The sequence below is a fragment of the Plutella xylostella genome, chromosome 19 (genome assembly GCF_932276165.1).
Source record: "Plutella xylostella chromosome 19, ilPluXylo3.1, whole genome shotgun sequence".
Classification (NCBI taxonomy): domain Eukaryota; kingdom Metazoa; phylum Arthropoda; class Insecta; order Lepidoptera; family Plutellidae; genus Plutella; species Plutella xylostella.
In genome coordinates this window covers 579,210-594,179 of record NC_063999.1, presented here as the reverse complement: position 1 = coordinate 594,179, position 14,970 = coordinate 579,210, and the positions used below count along the sequence as shown (strand labels likewise).

At 42.9% G+C, this 14,970-nt stretch overlaps 2 protein-coding genes across 2 annotated transcripts; one reads left to right on the top strand and one right to left on the bottom strand.

Moving 5' to 3' along the window:
* Positions 1 to 888: 888 nt before the first annotated feature.
* LOC105384029 (general transcription factor IIH subunit 4) lies at positions 889 to 9,386 on the bottom strand. The gene is made up of 12 exons (XM_038106357.2): positions 9,086 to 9,386; positions 8,861 to 8,965; positions 8,501 to 8,632; positions 7,722 to 7,907; positions 6,584 to 6,656; positions 6,147 to 6,254; positions 5,622 to 5,705; positions 5,133 to 5,260; positions 4,731 to 4,799; positions 4,404 to 4,518; positions 1,475 to 1,615; positions 889 to 1,095 (listed from the first exon to the last, which is right to left on the bottom strand). Exons 1-12 carry the CDS (start codon positions 9,238 to 9,240, stop codon positions 952 to 954), a joined length of 1,440 nt encoding a protein of 479 aa, XP_037962285.2. The 5' UTR covers positions 9,241 to 9,386; the 3' UTR covers positions 889 to 951.
* Positions 9,387 to 9,872: 486 nt separating this feature from the next.
* LOC119690631 (protein spitz) lies at positions 9,873 to 12,425 on the top strand. The gene is given in 2 exon segments (XM_038106358.2): positions 9,873 to 10,309; positions 10,312 to 12,425. Coding segments are annotated over 2 exon segments (666 nt in total). The 5' UTR covers positions 9,873 to 10,176; the 3' UTR covers positions 10,845 to 12,425.
* The last annotated feature ends 2,545 nt before the right edge of the window (positions 12,426 to 14,970 follow it).

Genomic DNA, 14,970 nt, shown 5'->3' with positions numbered 1-14,970 from the left:
TATGTTAATTTGTCCACTAATCAGTAGTGGTCGTTACACTGATAAAACATCAACCTGCATGTAAATTACCTCGAATTTCTGTGACTAAGTATTACCTGAAGGGAGTTTGCGATGTTCAATGTATTATGATATTCAGAGATTAAACACACAACCTGCTTCCTCGATTTAGTCAAAAATATTAATAAAATACAAATAAACTAAATAAGACAAGGTCTTGAAGCTGTGCTAGATCAGACTTAGGTTTATATTTAATTGTTATTTATAAGTATTATGAAATAAATGTGATTTTTACACTTGTGTGTTTCAAGTTCAAATAAAACCTCTGTCATCTATATTTAAAATAAAAATAATTTATTTACAATCTTAGTACTAAATATTCGACATAACATTATATCACGCAAGCATTTCTGCTTTCAGACTGTATACATACTCCATTCAGCTCAACACTTAAACATATTCCCGTTTTACATATTTTTTACAGTTTTATTTTATGAAAATCAATTAATGATCACTGTGGCATTTTAGCTGAATAAATTTAGTGCGGTTTCCGCTAATACGATAAATCCGTTGTTTTCACAATCATACTTTCACACATAGTGCTTTTGTCTTATTATTTTCGTATTACCATTCTTCTACAATGACTTGCAGCCATAAGGGTACACCCTAACTTTCCATCATTTCTGTATACTTTTACCAAGGCGCCACTTTCACACACTCTTCCCAATCCATCTAACCCCTTCAGGAGCTCTTAGAGTACCGTTTCTTAGAGTAGCGCTTGTTTGTTATTATTTTTGCATTACCGTTGTCATGGTTACAAATGACTCACAGTTTTCTCATTTAGCTATACCTATACTGTAACTTTCCATTATCTATAAATTTCTTTATGCGGTTGCCAACAGTGCCCGCTAGAGGCGCCACTTTCACACACTCTTCCCAAACAATCTAACCCCTTCAGGAGCTCTTAGAGTACCGTTTCCAGAACTTCTTGACGTCGTCGTGCCCTGCTCTGGTGACGACCATGGTGCGCGAGCGCTCGTTCTGCCAAGTGAGTACCCCGGCTGATTTGGCGTAGTCGCGCAGCACCGCGAAGTCCGCCTGGAACATATATTCAAGTTTTAATGGATAGGGATGGAGAGAATCGACGACAACTGTCATGCAACATGAGCATTTAGAATATTGGTACTTGAAAGTTGATACTTTGAAGTTTTTTGTAAAAGTTTGATAAGAATTTGAGAATGCCCCGTTATCATACCAAAAGAAAATAACATCCGTCGCGTCCTTGGTGACTTATTTTCACACATTCATCAGATTATAGTGGGATTTTTAAATGTTACACATAAAAGTTCCATAACAAATTGCGTTTAGATTTCACTGGTAGGATGGATAACACTATTAACACTGGAGAAAAGTAAGCAGCAATCGCACCTCATACATCAAGTAATGCCCTTAGTAATATAATTTTGTTGTTACAAACCTGCGACAGGAACTGGTTGTAGACCACCCCCTCAGTATACGTAAATCTATTCCTCTCGCTCTCCCACAGCTTGATCTGGTCCACCACGGTGGGAGGCAGCAGGGACGAGGAGCGGATGCCGCCCGTCTCCGAATTCAGCATCTAGGGGGGTAGGCGGGGGCACGGTTTAATGTGAGGGGTAATACAGGGAGTCTTTCGTAGGTGCACATCCGAAAGTAGGTGACAGAGCTCTTTATTCTGAATAACTTTTGTTATGACTGTATTTGTATAGAAATGTAAGTTTACAATACAATATAATTCATTTATTCATAAAAACATATAAGTCACAAACATGCATAATATCCACTAGAAGTTTCGTCAATTTTTTTTTAATAATAATTATAATATACCTACAAATATACTTACTTATTATTTAACTGACTAATCAAAAATACCCCTCCGAGCCACACCCGACCCAAAGTTACCCATGACACTGGCAGCGTTACCACGCTGCACAGCCAGGGATAGCCTCTGCATCAGGTGTGCCCCGGAAGAAGATCCCAGACCACGACTCCTCAAGCGTCTGGTGATTTCCCTTAAGAAGGCCCTGCCCTCTTCTCCCCACACCCCCATCGTCTCCACAGCCAAGGGCACAAACAGATACCGCTGCATTAGCTGGCTATATTTAAGTTTTTTAAGCCGAGCCGCGGCTTCAGGCTTCGCGGCGCGAGGGTGCAGACGCACGTCGCGTCCCAGAGTAAACTGCGGCCCTTCTCCCACGGCACCATGGTGAGTCCATCCGGACGCTTGCCATCAGCCCGGGACAACCCTGGTGGCTCCAGGACCGCCGGGACATCCGCAGAAACAAGAGCTCTCCGGACGATGTCATTGATAGCATGGTGCCGTGAGAACCTGCCCGCACTACGCACACAGTGTAACCCGTGACGTCCCGATTGATCCACCCGCGCGCCGCAGACACAAACATGGGGTTCCACCACAGTGCAGCCGAGACGCAGAGCCACCGCCACCCGCAAGGAATCGTTGTCTAACAACGTTCCCAACTGCGGCGATGGCAAAGCATGCAGCCACAACCCTGACTCTGGCTGAGAGACCGCCCGCAAACGCGCCAACTCAGCCCCGGCATTGCGCAGCATCAGCATGTTCAACTGCAAGCGACACTGCTCCTCGTCCCAATCACGCTGACGCTCAGGCTGCACCGGCACAGCACTCTCAGGACACATAGACTGCCATAACTCCAGGGCCTCTGCCGCGTGAGGAATACTGAACTCATCACCATTAACATGTAAAATGCGAGTGACAAGCCGCAGCACCCCACACGACGACGCCAGAAAAGCCGGCAGTTGAGTGTCCTCCAAGCGCCTTAAACCCAGCCCACCATACCTCACAGGAAGCGCCGCTTGAGACCACTGCTCAATTGCTCATTGGACATGCTGATGTTGACAATAGCCTCCAGGAGGTCCTTCAACACCTCATCGTACTGCTTGGACTCCTCTCTATGCAGCCAAACTGGGGCTGTACGCAGCGAATATGTCAGCCTCGGTATGGACAAACAGCCCCGCAAGATGGAAAGCGCCACGTGTGCTGAAAGCTGGCAGAGGTGCGACTTGGTTTCAGCCAACGTACGCATCTTGGACAGAACCAGAGCTGGCACTCCTTCGGGAAAAATTGGCGCACCCAAAAGCATGAATGTTGTCCTGTCCAAAAGCTTAACACCTGGCACCAACACGTCCAGCCGTTCCTGGGTAGCCGGCGACAACTGACCAGCACACGCAAACACCTCTGACTTCCGTGGATTAATTCGCAAGCCCAATGCAGCCAAGCCCTGAACCAGAGATTCAATGTCGCTCAAAACCTCATCTGCGTCACCCCCCACGGTGCCATCGTCTAAGTACCATAGGTTCAACGGCGACCGAAGGGAAGACACCACGTCATGTATGGCCAGGCTAAAAATTAGGGGGCCTAAAGGGTCACCCTGCTGCGCCCCTACTTGAGACTCGACAGGGATAGTTCCAAAGAATAAGTTTGAGGGCCTTGCGTAACATTGGTGGAGAAACGGGAAGAGAGACGGAACGCGCTCTAAAACCCTTTTTAAAAATACGTCCCGCTAATACAATACAATACACTTTATTTGCACCAAGAACAAAAATTACAAAAAAAAAACAAAACTTAAAAAGAAAACAGTACAAAGAGGAGTTTAGTTCGTTCCTAATGGTGATTTTTGAGTAGTCACATAGAATAGAATAGAATACTACTTTATTGACTTAAAAACATACGTAGGTGCTGATAAATATTTTTCAGACCCATTATGCCCATAAACTCAGCTGCTGTTGATAAATATCTTTAATTTCGTATGTACAGAGCTACTAGTAAGTATTGCTTTCTGCGAGGAATTCCGGAAACGGAACTTGTAATTGAATAGCAGCCATTGTCCAAAGAATGGGATTCCTGTAAGTAGTTATTGTGTAACTTTGGGAAATGAGGGCGCGTGCCACAGTCTGGTAAACTAAGTCTGAAAACATCGCATTCCTGTTAGGGATACTGCGGTAACAGCACATATAAGCGTAACGTTAACGGATCGTCTTTCTTTTCCTCTGTGAACCTGGCGTAGCAACCACTTTTCAGCTCGTCAATTCAAGTGAAAAGAGTAGCAATGATCATAAAAATATATTTTTTTATGAACGTCGGAATTTTAAAAACTCCTCTCCATTTAGAAAGAATGGCGGTGTCTCATTTTGGGAAATATTATGGCCAAGAAACCTGACCCCTCTCAGAGTGACAATGCTCCCTCAGAAGGGTCAGATCTCTTCCCCATACTTCACATGTAGATATGAGCGTAGGTACACTATAAGGCAGATAAATCTGACCCCTCTCAGAGGCATTGTTACTATGACCTGACCCCCCTGTCAGGTGTCTCTGCCCCTCCACATACCTGTGGGTGCGCATGCTGGTCCAGGTAGTGTATGATCTGCTGCGCCGTGATGCCGCCGCGCAGCGCCAGCCGCACCGACTCGCGCGTGAGGACACCCACCACTAGGTTGGGGAATCTGGGGGGGAAGAGAGGGGGGAGTTGTTAGAATGTTCCTTGAAAGAGGGGTGGTATATAGGTTTAGAAAGGATCCTTTCGCCATGGTAAAGATGATTTTTCAGTAGCATGGCGAGACGAAGGGAGTGGAGGATTCTATTGAAATTTACAACCAGTTTAACAAAGGCTAGCTTCTAGCTACATATTTCACATAATAAACGTTTACTGTCTTACCTGTAGATAAGTTCCGTGAAAAGTCCTAACAACGCCACCTGCAGCGTCGACTGTGAATACGCGTACACCCTGTACATAAATGATTATAATTTTAAACACATTTATCATACAGTGCAGTATCATCATGAAATTGTTAAACATTATATTTGCCAAATACCTATTGTAAATCGTTAACATACACAAGAAATAACAATGGTCATAACATTGAGCCTTGTAGAACACCCATACTAATAGTACAGCCAGTCTGATTTCTCTGCCAGTAAAGTAAGAGATTATTCATGGTTTATAATCAGAGTATGATTATCATACAATCTATGATTCTCTGCTTATAAAACATGAATAGATCGCAAAAAAATGAGAATAAGTTCATCCATGAATACAGAAGTATATTCCCATACACACCTGTAGTTAGTCTCCACCAGTATATACCCCTTGGCCTGCTCTGCGAGGGGCGCCACGGACGCGGCGCCGTCGCGCACGCACGTGATGTTGAGGGCCAGCCGCGTCGGGTAGAAGCGACCCGCTTTACGCTGGAAACAATAGAATATCCAATATCAATAGTACCCCTGAATTCATAGACCTATTTTAAGTTTAGAGCAGGTTTATAAATGACTGAAACACAGGAGTAGATACTCTTTTAAAGGAACCAACAGCTCTATGAGAATTCGGGGAAAGACTTATTATTCCGACTGATTATTCGCAGTTACATAGGTTTTTTTATTGGCTGATTGTTCGGGATATTTCATGAGGCACGGCACAAACAGGCAGTTACTAAATAAATAAACCTTTGCCAAAAGTAAAAATATCTCAGAAAGTTATTGCTTTTTAAATCTAACTATATCGCTTATGTTTGGCCTATAATGTGGTGTAAATGTTTAAAATTATCCTTACCTTTCTCTGGTACACGAGGCCAAACTCTCGCAAGTGTTGGAGAAACACCAGCATGTTGTTGCTCATACCCTCCGTGCTGTAATCCTGAACACAAAACAAAACGTTATTATTATTATTACAGACAAGCAACTTAAAAGCCACGACGACAACCCCCAGATCTGTGAGATTGCAGACGGTAATATTTGAAAATTATTTTACCAATATAAGGCCACGTTCAGATGACAAGCGCTCAACGCGCGTTTTGGTAACGCGCGTTTACAACTACATACATTTTATTCAGGCTGTACACATGCTAACGTGCGTCGCGCGGAATAAAATGTATGTAGTTGTAAACGCGCGTTACCAAAACGCGCGTTGAGCGCTTGTCATCTGAACGTGGCCTAAACCTCAGCTTAACTTTTAAAAATGAGCTCGCGGAATAAGCTAAAATGTATTTTTTTTTAATTAAAATCGCATAACAATTTGATACATCTATTTTTTCTCTAGATACTTTAGACTTTAGATTAACAAAGACCAGATACTGACCTTCCCCAGAGTGCTGAAGCTGAGCTGGTAGAGGAAGGCGAGGCACTCCGCCGCGCTCAGGCTGCGCTTCTCCGCCGTGTGCAGGTAGTGTTGGAGGAACAGCCACACCTGGAAGATAGAAAATAATGGTATTCGTCGTAAAGGCAACTAAAAACTACTACCCATTTGGAAAAGAAAGGGCCCTTTTATTCTAGGAGAGGGGGCAAGAAACTTCAGAGGGCAAAAGTAATACATAGTAGTTTAGTTGTTAGGGTCGTGAGGGGAACTATGAAAATGTTGAAACTTATTTTTTTATGCCTTCTGAATTCCTTAGCTTAGAGTTACTCTGAAGGATCGCTTCAGAAGTTAGTTATGTATCAGTGAACTAAAGTTGCCGACATACCTAGCTTACTATTAAAAACAGTAAACTGATATAAATTAGGCAGTCATTTATGTACCTGTTTGGGAGTGCTGAGCAGCAGGAACTGGAAGCCGGCGCGCGTGATCACCGCGGAGCCGTCCTCTGCGTCTCTGAAAGTGGTGAAGTGATTGTCTAGGTATTATTGTTTGTAGAGAATATTTATGATTTATTTACAGAATTAACTATACCTACTCTATTTTTTAACAAATTGCTGAGTACTGAAATTGTTAAACGTTTAACGAAGTAAATGAAACAAAATTCTTAGGACTAAACATTGACGCTCATTTAACATGGAAGCCACAAATAGAACAAATTTGTAAAAAAGTTAGTCAGTTTTCCTATGCTCTATACATGCTTGCTAAAATAGCCAGTCTATCTGCCCTATTAGCAGTATATCATGCATTTGTGGCCTCTACACTAAGATATGGAATAATATTCTGGGGAAACTCGACTCACAAAGAGATGGCATTTAAAGCGCAGAAACGTTGCATAAGGGCAATATGTAAACTGAAGCAAACAGACAGCTGTGTGCCACACTTTAAAAAATATAATGTGTTGACCCTACCATCACTTTATATCTTTGAAACTGCCGTATTCGTTAGGTCTAATTTAAACATGTTCAATAAACTTAGAAGTAAAAGAGACACTAAATTGTGTGCTCCGGTCCGCTCAACCACCCTGTTTAGCAAGAGCATATTTGGTATGGCTCCAAAAATATATAATAAGCTACCTAAATGCATTAGAAATATAGATAATACACATTTGTACAAACTAACATTAAGGAAATTACTAATAGGCAAATGCTACTATAGTTTGCAAGAGTTCCTAGACGACAATTTTGACTAGAAATAATATAATATATAATTAATAATATTTGATGATCTTAATTTTATACTGATAGTGACATAATTGTAATTAGATAATAATATTTGCATGCCTGCATGGTAGAATATAGTGATTTTTTTTATTTATTGACATTTTAATGTAACACCTATATTCATGCAAATAAACAATACTTTACTTTACTTTACTGTTTTACTGCGTTCGTTGCTACTGGTCTTAACAGTGACCCATCTCAATTTGTCAATATTGGCAGTGTGCGAAAGAGATACTCAGTATTATAAAAAAATAGACTATAGCGGTAAACTTAGTATTAAGTTTGAGAGCTTCCTCACCTAGTCATAAGCTTGGCGTGCAACAGTATCCGGACCGCATCAGCACTGATGCCCTCGGTCTGCGCGGACCCCACCATGTAGTGCAGCACGCACTGCCAGCGCTCCAGCGCGTACGCGTCGAGGAAGGACACGTCGCGCGCGCGCCCGTCCGGCTCCAGGCTGGACGAGGCTGACCAGGGACGCCCGCTGAACAGGAATAATAAGAATAATTAGTAGGTTGTCTAGTAGAGATTGCTATAAGCAATAAGGCCGCCTCTATGTACTGTTTTATTTTCTAAGTTTTGTTTTTGTTGTAATTTCTGTTCTTGGTGCAAATAAAGTGTGTTGTATTGTATAGTATAAGTCATCTATAAGCACTTTTTTTAGTGTCTTGGTGGCAAACATAAGAGCTGGTCTAGGCTTGGTAACAGTGGTAAAAGGATTAGCTAATGAGATAAACTTCAATCATTGACTGCCCAGGGTGGGATAGAGTAAAAAGTTTGTGCATACCCCTTTCTTTAAAGATGATGAGACAAAGTCATTTTATAAGTTTCATTGTTATGTCTGTGAACATGTCAATACTGATGGATCAATTTAAATGAGCTTGCTGTTGTGATAAATTATGTCTTTCTATCTTTGTGTTGTAGAGGGCAAATATATCAAAATACTAAAGTATCTTATGTGGTAGTGGTGGTTTCTGGGTAGCCAATAAGAGTTGATATAATATAGTTGCTGAATATGAACAGATACTATTTCCATCATAGAAAACAATCTCATTACTAAATCTTACAAAGACTCACCCTCCTAAAAGAGCCACTTTCAAGTTCTTCTTGAAGGACTGTGAGAGGATCCAGCCAGGTAGACCTCCGGGGATGGGCGCCTCCTGCCACACTGACAGCTCCGACAATGTCTCACATGACTTGTTCTGCTCTCTGCAAGATTGCATATTCAAGATTCAATAAACCTTGGGAGCCTTACAGTACAAGAAGTAGCTTTTATTAGTTAGTAAATGGTTCTACACAATCTTACACAGCAGAATTATATACTTTGTCTTATTTTCACGGAAATTGCGTAATTATAGTCAAATTGATAAGGATAACAGGTCACAATGGAAATATTTTATTGCATAAAAGTGGCTGACTGTAGAAAGTCATATTTACTTGGCATGCGCCTGCGAGACCCAGGAGGCGACGACGGCCTGCGGCACGGGCTGCTCCACGAACAGCAGCCGGATCACGAAGTGCCGCGCTAGCTCCGGCAGCTCCCTGCACCCACACAACAGAACATGAGAGGAACCATTCACCATGTAAACATAACCTCAAACTTCTAACACAAATTACCAAAAAACTAAACAGCAAATAAGGCAAGTCATAAGTGAAACTCACCGATAAACAGCCAAACATATCGTTGGATAGTTGTACAATGTTTCCAAGAATTGTGGCGACCGGCTTTTCAGATATTCATGAAGATCTTTACATTGAAGTGTTGGTGATGGGTTCAAGTTCTGAGATTTAGACGACTTCGATGATTCCCCAGCCATAGTATTAGGGCATTAATACTCTTTCCTGTTCTAAATACTAACATTAAACGTTTTGGTAAAGGTTTATTTGATAAAATACAACAACCAATTCAAATCAAAACACCGATCTAGAAAACTGAAAATTGAAGTAAAGTACACAGAGCAGATGCCAATTTCTAATGTCAAAAATATCAATAGGTAGTCTGTGTTACTTAAGGTGGGATTTCCTTGAGATTTTATCACTTGATTTTCCCCGGGAAATGGGAAATTAATATTTTACTACTACGCGTTCCCGCGAGCTTAACTTCACCTTAAAAAAGTTTTCCCGTGGGAATTCCACGATAAAAAGTAGACAGAGTTACTTGTCGCATTTATAATATTAGTAAGGATTATTAAGTATTAAAAATATTCTGCAGTCTGACAATATATCTAACACAAAATTAATTCTACATTGAAATTTATCCATTACATTACATAGTTGCATACAAACCCTGTCTTTTATGAGAGTTTAATGTTCAAATGTAATAATAATATGTGACAGAATGCATGAATGAAGGTAATCTTAAAATATAGGCAAGTTGTTATAAAAGTGCTGGCAGCACTATTTGGTAAAAAAACTAAATATTTCATTCATTCATTTTAGTTTGCTCGCTCGTTCAGTTCAATCAGTCAGTCGCGCATAGACAACTCTGAGTGCAAGTACTTTTCAGTCAGCACCATTTTGTGTTATCGTTTCGAACGGGACATTGCGTGTATGTGCTCCGTGAATAATCACAAACCACGATTCAAGTGTCGAGTCGAGTTCAGTGTTTCACTTTCGACATGCTGTCGGAGGGATAGCTCGGATTAACTCGGACAGTCATCGTAGAAACCGCGCCTCCGTCATGAGCGAGTGATCGTCGAACGACGTAAAAAAAGTTAACACAGGAAACATGTCTCGGCGGACGGCCGACGCGGATGCGAGCGAAGGGTTCGAAATTCGAAAGCGGTCATGTCATCGCCTCTCGGATTTCGTATAAGTCACCGTCCAATGTCAAAATCGTGCACGTACCGCGAGCGCCGAAACGGGAGCCGCGTACCCTCCGGATCGTGAGCGGAAAATGCAATCGTTGGTAGTGTGGTGGGCGGTGGTGTCGGCGGCCTGGGCGCTGGCGGGCGCCTGCTCCAGCTCCATCTCCAAGCGGCCGGCGCGGCCCGCGCGGCCCGGCGCGCGCCCGCCGCCGCAGCCGCAGCCGCAGCCGCGCCTCAACATCACCTTCCCCACTTTTGAGTGCGAGCCGGACTACTCGGAGTACTACTGCCTGAACGGCGGCGTGTGCTTCACCGTGGTGATCTCGGACAGCCCCATCTACAACTGCGAGTGCCGGCCCGGCTTCGTGGGCCCGCGCTGCGAGTTCAAGGACCTGGACCACTCGTACGCGCTGACCAGCCGCCACCTCATGATGGAGACGGCGTCCATCGCGGGCGGCGCCACGGTGGCCGTGTTCCTCGCCATTCTAGTCTGCTTCGGCGCGTGGGTGCGGCTGCAGCGGCGGGGCAAGGCGGCGGACGACGCGCCGGCGACGCCCGTGCAGCTGGTGGCGCTCAGCGGCGCCGCGCCCGCGCCGCCCGCCGCGCCCTGCTAGCCGCCAACAGACTGTCTCTGCTGTACATATAGATAGATTATGTGTTAAGTTATGTGGAGCGAGCTGAAGATATAAGAAAAATTTATGTGATAATTATTTTATGAAGCTTATAATTTATTTCGAAGGAATTCGTTTTGTATATACTGATCCTCTATAGATTTCTAGTGGTGAATCAATCGACTGGCCGGTCGATCCAAATCTGAAAGTTGTACTCGTCCCAGTGTTTTGTTTGTGAATATATCTGTAATATTTTGTTCATATTGGTGTAGTCTGTGTGTGGAACGACGACCTGTACCCGGTGGCTACTTGCTGTGTTGTCTGTTATGTTGTGGAGGCGGCCGAGGATGTGTGAGTGAGGGCCGAGGGCTGCAGCAGCGGCCTCGGAGCCGTGTTATTGTTTGTTTATGAAGCCCATGTTAAGAGAAGCCTCAGCCTCCGTCTAAGTCCTTGTAACTCATTGCCACCCTGCATTTGTTAAGTAAATGTGAATCAATGTTAATTGTATTTATTAGGATTCCTTTCTATTTCAATAGAATTGTGATGAATTTGTATATCTGTGTATGTTTGTAGTGCGAGTAGCCCCTGGTTGGTCCCGAGCTGTGCCTTGAGCCAGCTCACAACCTGCACATTCCATCTGTGGAAAGTTTTTTTACTGATTTCAGTATTATTTTGTAACACAAATGTTAAGCCGGCAGCTTTACTTTATTTTTTAATTTATACCTGTTATCCCAGTGGGGTATAGTGCTGTATTATATTTGGTTAAAGGCTGATAGGATGTGCCCTTGATTGAGAAGGCTTTTTGTAAATATAGCCCGTGTAGGTATTTATTAGATATTTATGATCGTTTATTTATTGACTGCTTTATTTAGTTAATCTGGATGATCAGCCGTCCGAGTTGCTTCACTAAAATCAGGTTAACGATTGCATTCTCTCAGCTGCAAGCATGGCCTCGTGTCCACCTGTACCGCTCATGTACCACCCTGTACCACTCATGTACCACCCTTGTACCACTCATGTAATCTCACTGTGAATCTCCATTACTTCATGTTACAAAAATATTGAAATGTAACATTGGATGGTGTAAAAATGTCCCTAAGAGCCTCCACATTCCAATCTTTCATCTTTTGCTTGTTTATTTATTTTAAGCTCTCGCCCATTTGCTGTTTGTCTAAAGTCTAATCTCTCTACGTACGTCTTCTAGAATGTGGGGGCTCCCGGGGGACACAAAAAAATAGAAAATTAGTTAATACCCGTGCCCGTGACGTCACAGTTTAGTTCGAAGGGGCCAGGCCTGGTGGTGGTTTTATCCCAGAACCAGTGGCGGTTTGATCGGTTGACTGAGAGCAGGCCTGCCCCCTCCCCCCGTCTGAGGCTCCAGCTCCAGTCTTGTGCCGTGACTCGTGGTGTCCATGTTGTATATTGATGCATATGAGATTGTTTATATGAACATTCCAAAGTATTTGTAAAATATTACCTACATCGCTAATAATTTTGAAGTATCTGTTAAGACGCTACATTGTTAATTATACAGTTTTCTATTGATCATTTGTTAAAAGAAAATTATACGAAACTAAATCCTTACTTTCTGTCTTTTTCTTCAATCTATTTTTAACTATAAATTTCAGAGAATGTTAATGATGGTGATTCCAAATTGCTCAAAATAGTAGGAACTATAAGTCAGTAATATTGGATTTTAATATGATAGAACGTAGAGTAGTATTGAAGCAATACAATAGCACTTCTAATATAATATTGTCTTAGGTGTGAGTGTGATTTCCTTGTGCAATGGCCCGAGACGTGAGGTCACTCGTCGAGCCCACGTCGGTATCCACGCGATATTCGAACACTTATAATTTTCGTGAAGTTGTGCAATATGTCTGCCAATCTTTGTGCTAAACTAGTTCAAGATACAACTAATTGTTAGTGCAATCCTTTGTTAATCGACGCAACGAGCGCGGGGAAAAGTGAAACAAAGACACCAGAATATCGAAAGAAGAGTTAGGATCAGTCGAAATCAAGATAATGATAAGTGGCTCCACATAAATAGTGGTGGCGAGACATGGCGACCGAGCGTCCCTGGGAGCTTCATTTTTATGAATAGCGGCGCGGACCGGTTAGCCACCAACATCGCCGAGAGTTCATTGAATGACGCTTGTCCGTTTGTTGACATTCCCCGAAAACCTGCCCCGAGCCAGGAATAGCCTCTATCACTCGCTCCCGATGGAAGCGCCGACCGAAATAGACGCTCAGTAGATTAAAAACCGTTTTAGGAATGCTCCAGTAAAAAAATGCGCACAGTTAAATGTATATCTCGCTCCACAGAAGTCGACTCGACCCTAATACAGTTACATTCTTGAGCTTACCGAGGTTTTATTCGCTTTAAATAAGGTTTAGAATGCTTCGCTGCGTCTGCAAATGGCATGGTTAAAATCATAAGAGCGGTGTTAGGAATAGGTCGGCTAGTATTTCTGGAGAGGAAACGGTTTCCCCTTCGACAATTAGCAACAAACTTGACGTCAGTAGAGCTGAATGAACACATCAAGCTGTGTAGAGCGAGACAATCGTTAGAGAATTCTACGATTGTCACCGTCCAGTGTAAGCTGAGCCGCCGTGAGTCCCGCGGCTGTGAGGAACAGTGGGGGCCGGCGGCGGCGCGAGGGGCCCCGGCGCTGGCGGGGGCACAGACGGGGCGACGCGACCCACGCCAGCTTCGTTTATGGTCAGCGCCGGAGTAGCCAGTATATGGACAATTAGCGTGCCTACATGCCTGCCCACTTGTCATTACCTTGCCTCGCGAATCCTTCCTGCCTCAGGAACCGTATGAATGCCAATATAGGGCATGTCGCTTCTGTAAGAACACTAATTTCTAGGCTTCTTGCCTATTTTACAGGTGTTTGGTAAGGTACAGTTGATTGCACTTTGACGAAGTTACCAGTGTTCTTAATACGTGTGCAGGTACCTACATCAGGTAAGCCAGTTTCTATATCTCTTTCTATCCATAACTGGTAGTTACAAAATCGTATGAAAGTAACTATCAGTTATAGATAGATAGAGTTATAGAACCTGGCAGTTAGTTAGTGTTAGGTTGAATGGTAAACTAACTACTTTATTACAGTGATTGCCTCCTGATAAATATGGTAGGAGTACCTAAGCAGAATCTGCTTGAATGGTAGGTCCTTAAGAACCCTTAAGATTAATTTCCCATTGAGCACAAGACCGAATTGACAATGTTGCCAGGCTGCCACCATTTAGCGTTCCTCGAAAACCATCCGATTAAACTGTATTTTAATCTTTGGAAATCGCCCATCAGTAGCATACCTCGCAAACGACCCTCTACTCGTACTTTAAAGTTACTTACTTTTAATTGCATCACTTATGGCGAAAACCAGCAGAATAGCTTCCAAAAAAGCGTCCATCTGCGTTGGTTGGCGGCCAGTGACCGGCACACCTGTGTTCGTCTGTCGGTCTGTCGCTTTGTTTCGGTCCTCGGCCGATGAAGCCCATCTTCCACTTCGCCGGCTCTTCCTGTGACAGATGGCGGCACGTGCGGACTTAGTGCAGAAAAACATGTGCGTGCGCCGACCATAGAGTAGGGGGTGAGGGTAGATGCGTCAATTAATTGGGGTTATCGTCGGAAAAACTTCGTAAGTAGCAACCAAAAGTGTTTGAGGCGTTAATAAGAAGCAAAAACCTGTAATTGTTAACGTTGAAGATTCTTTTTATAGTTTATATCGTATTCGTTAAAACATAGGTTCGTCCCATAGAAACAATAATTTTAATATACATATAGGTAATTATAGAGCCGGTAAAAAATATACTTAGATAATAAATCATGGAAGTATAAAGGAATAAAAATTCATTTATTTGACATAATGTAAAAAATGATGGTCGAACCGATTGATGGTCTCTATTTTTTAGCTTTGTTTAATAATAAATGCCTGTATTTGCCAGGTAGGTTAAAAACCTCAAAAATAAGGAAGATAAAAAACTACTTATGCAGTTTTGACTTACACTTAATTTTCTAAGTCCATACTATGTCAATCAATACTGCATAAACCGGAACTTCTATTGTGGTAGAAAGAGGGTAGGTCGGGTAGGTGGTACTTTGTGCCAAAATTTTACGTAA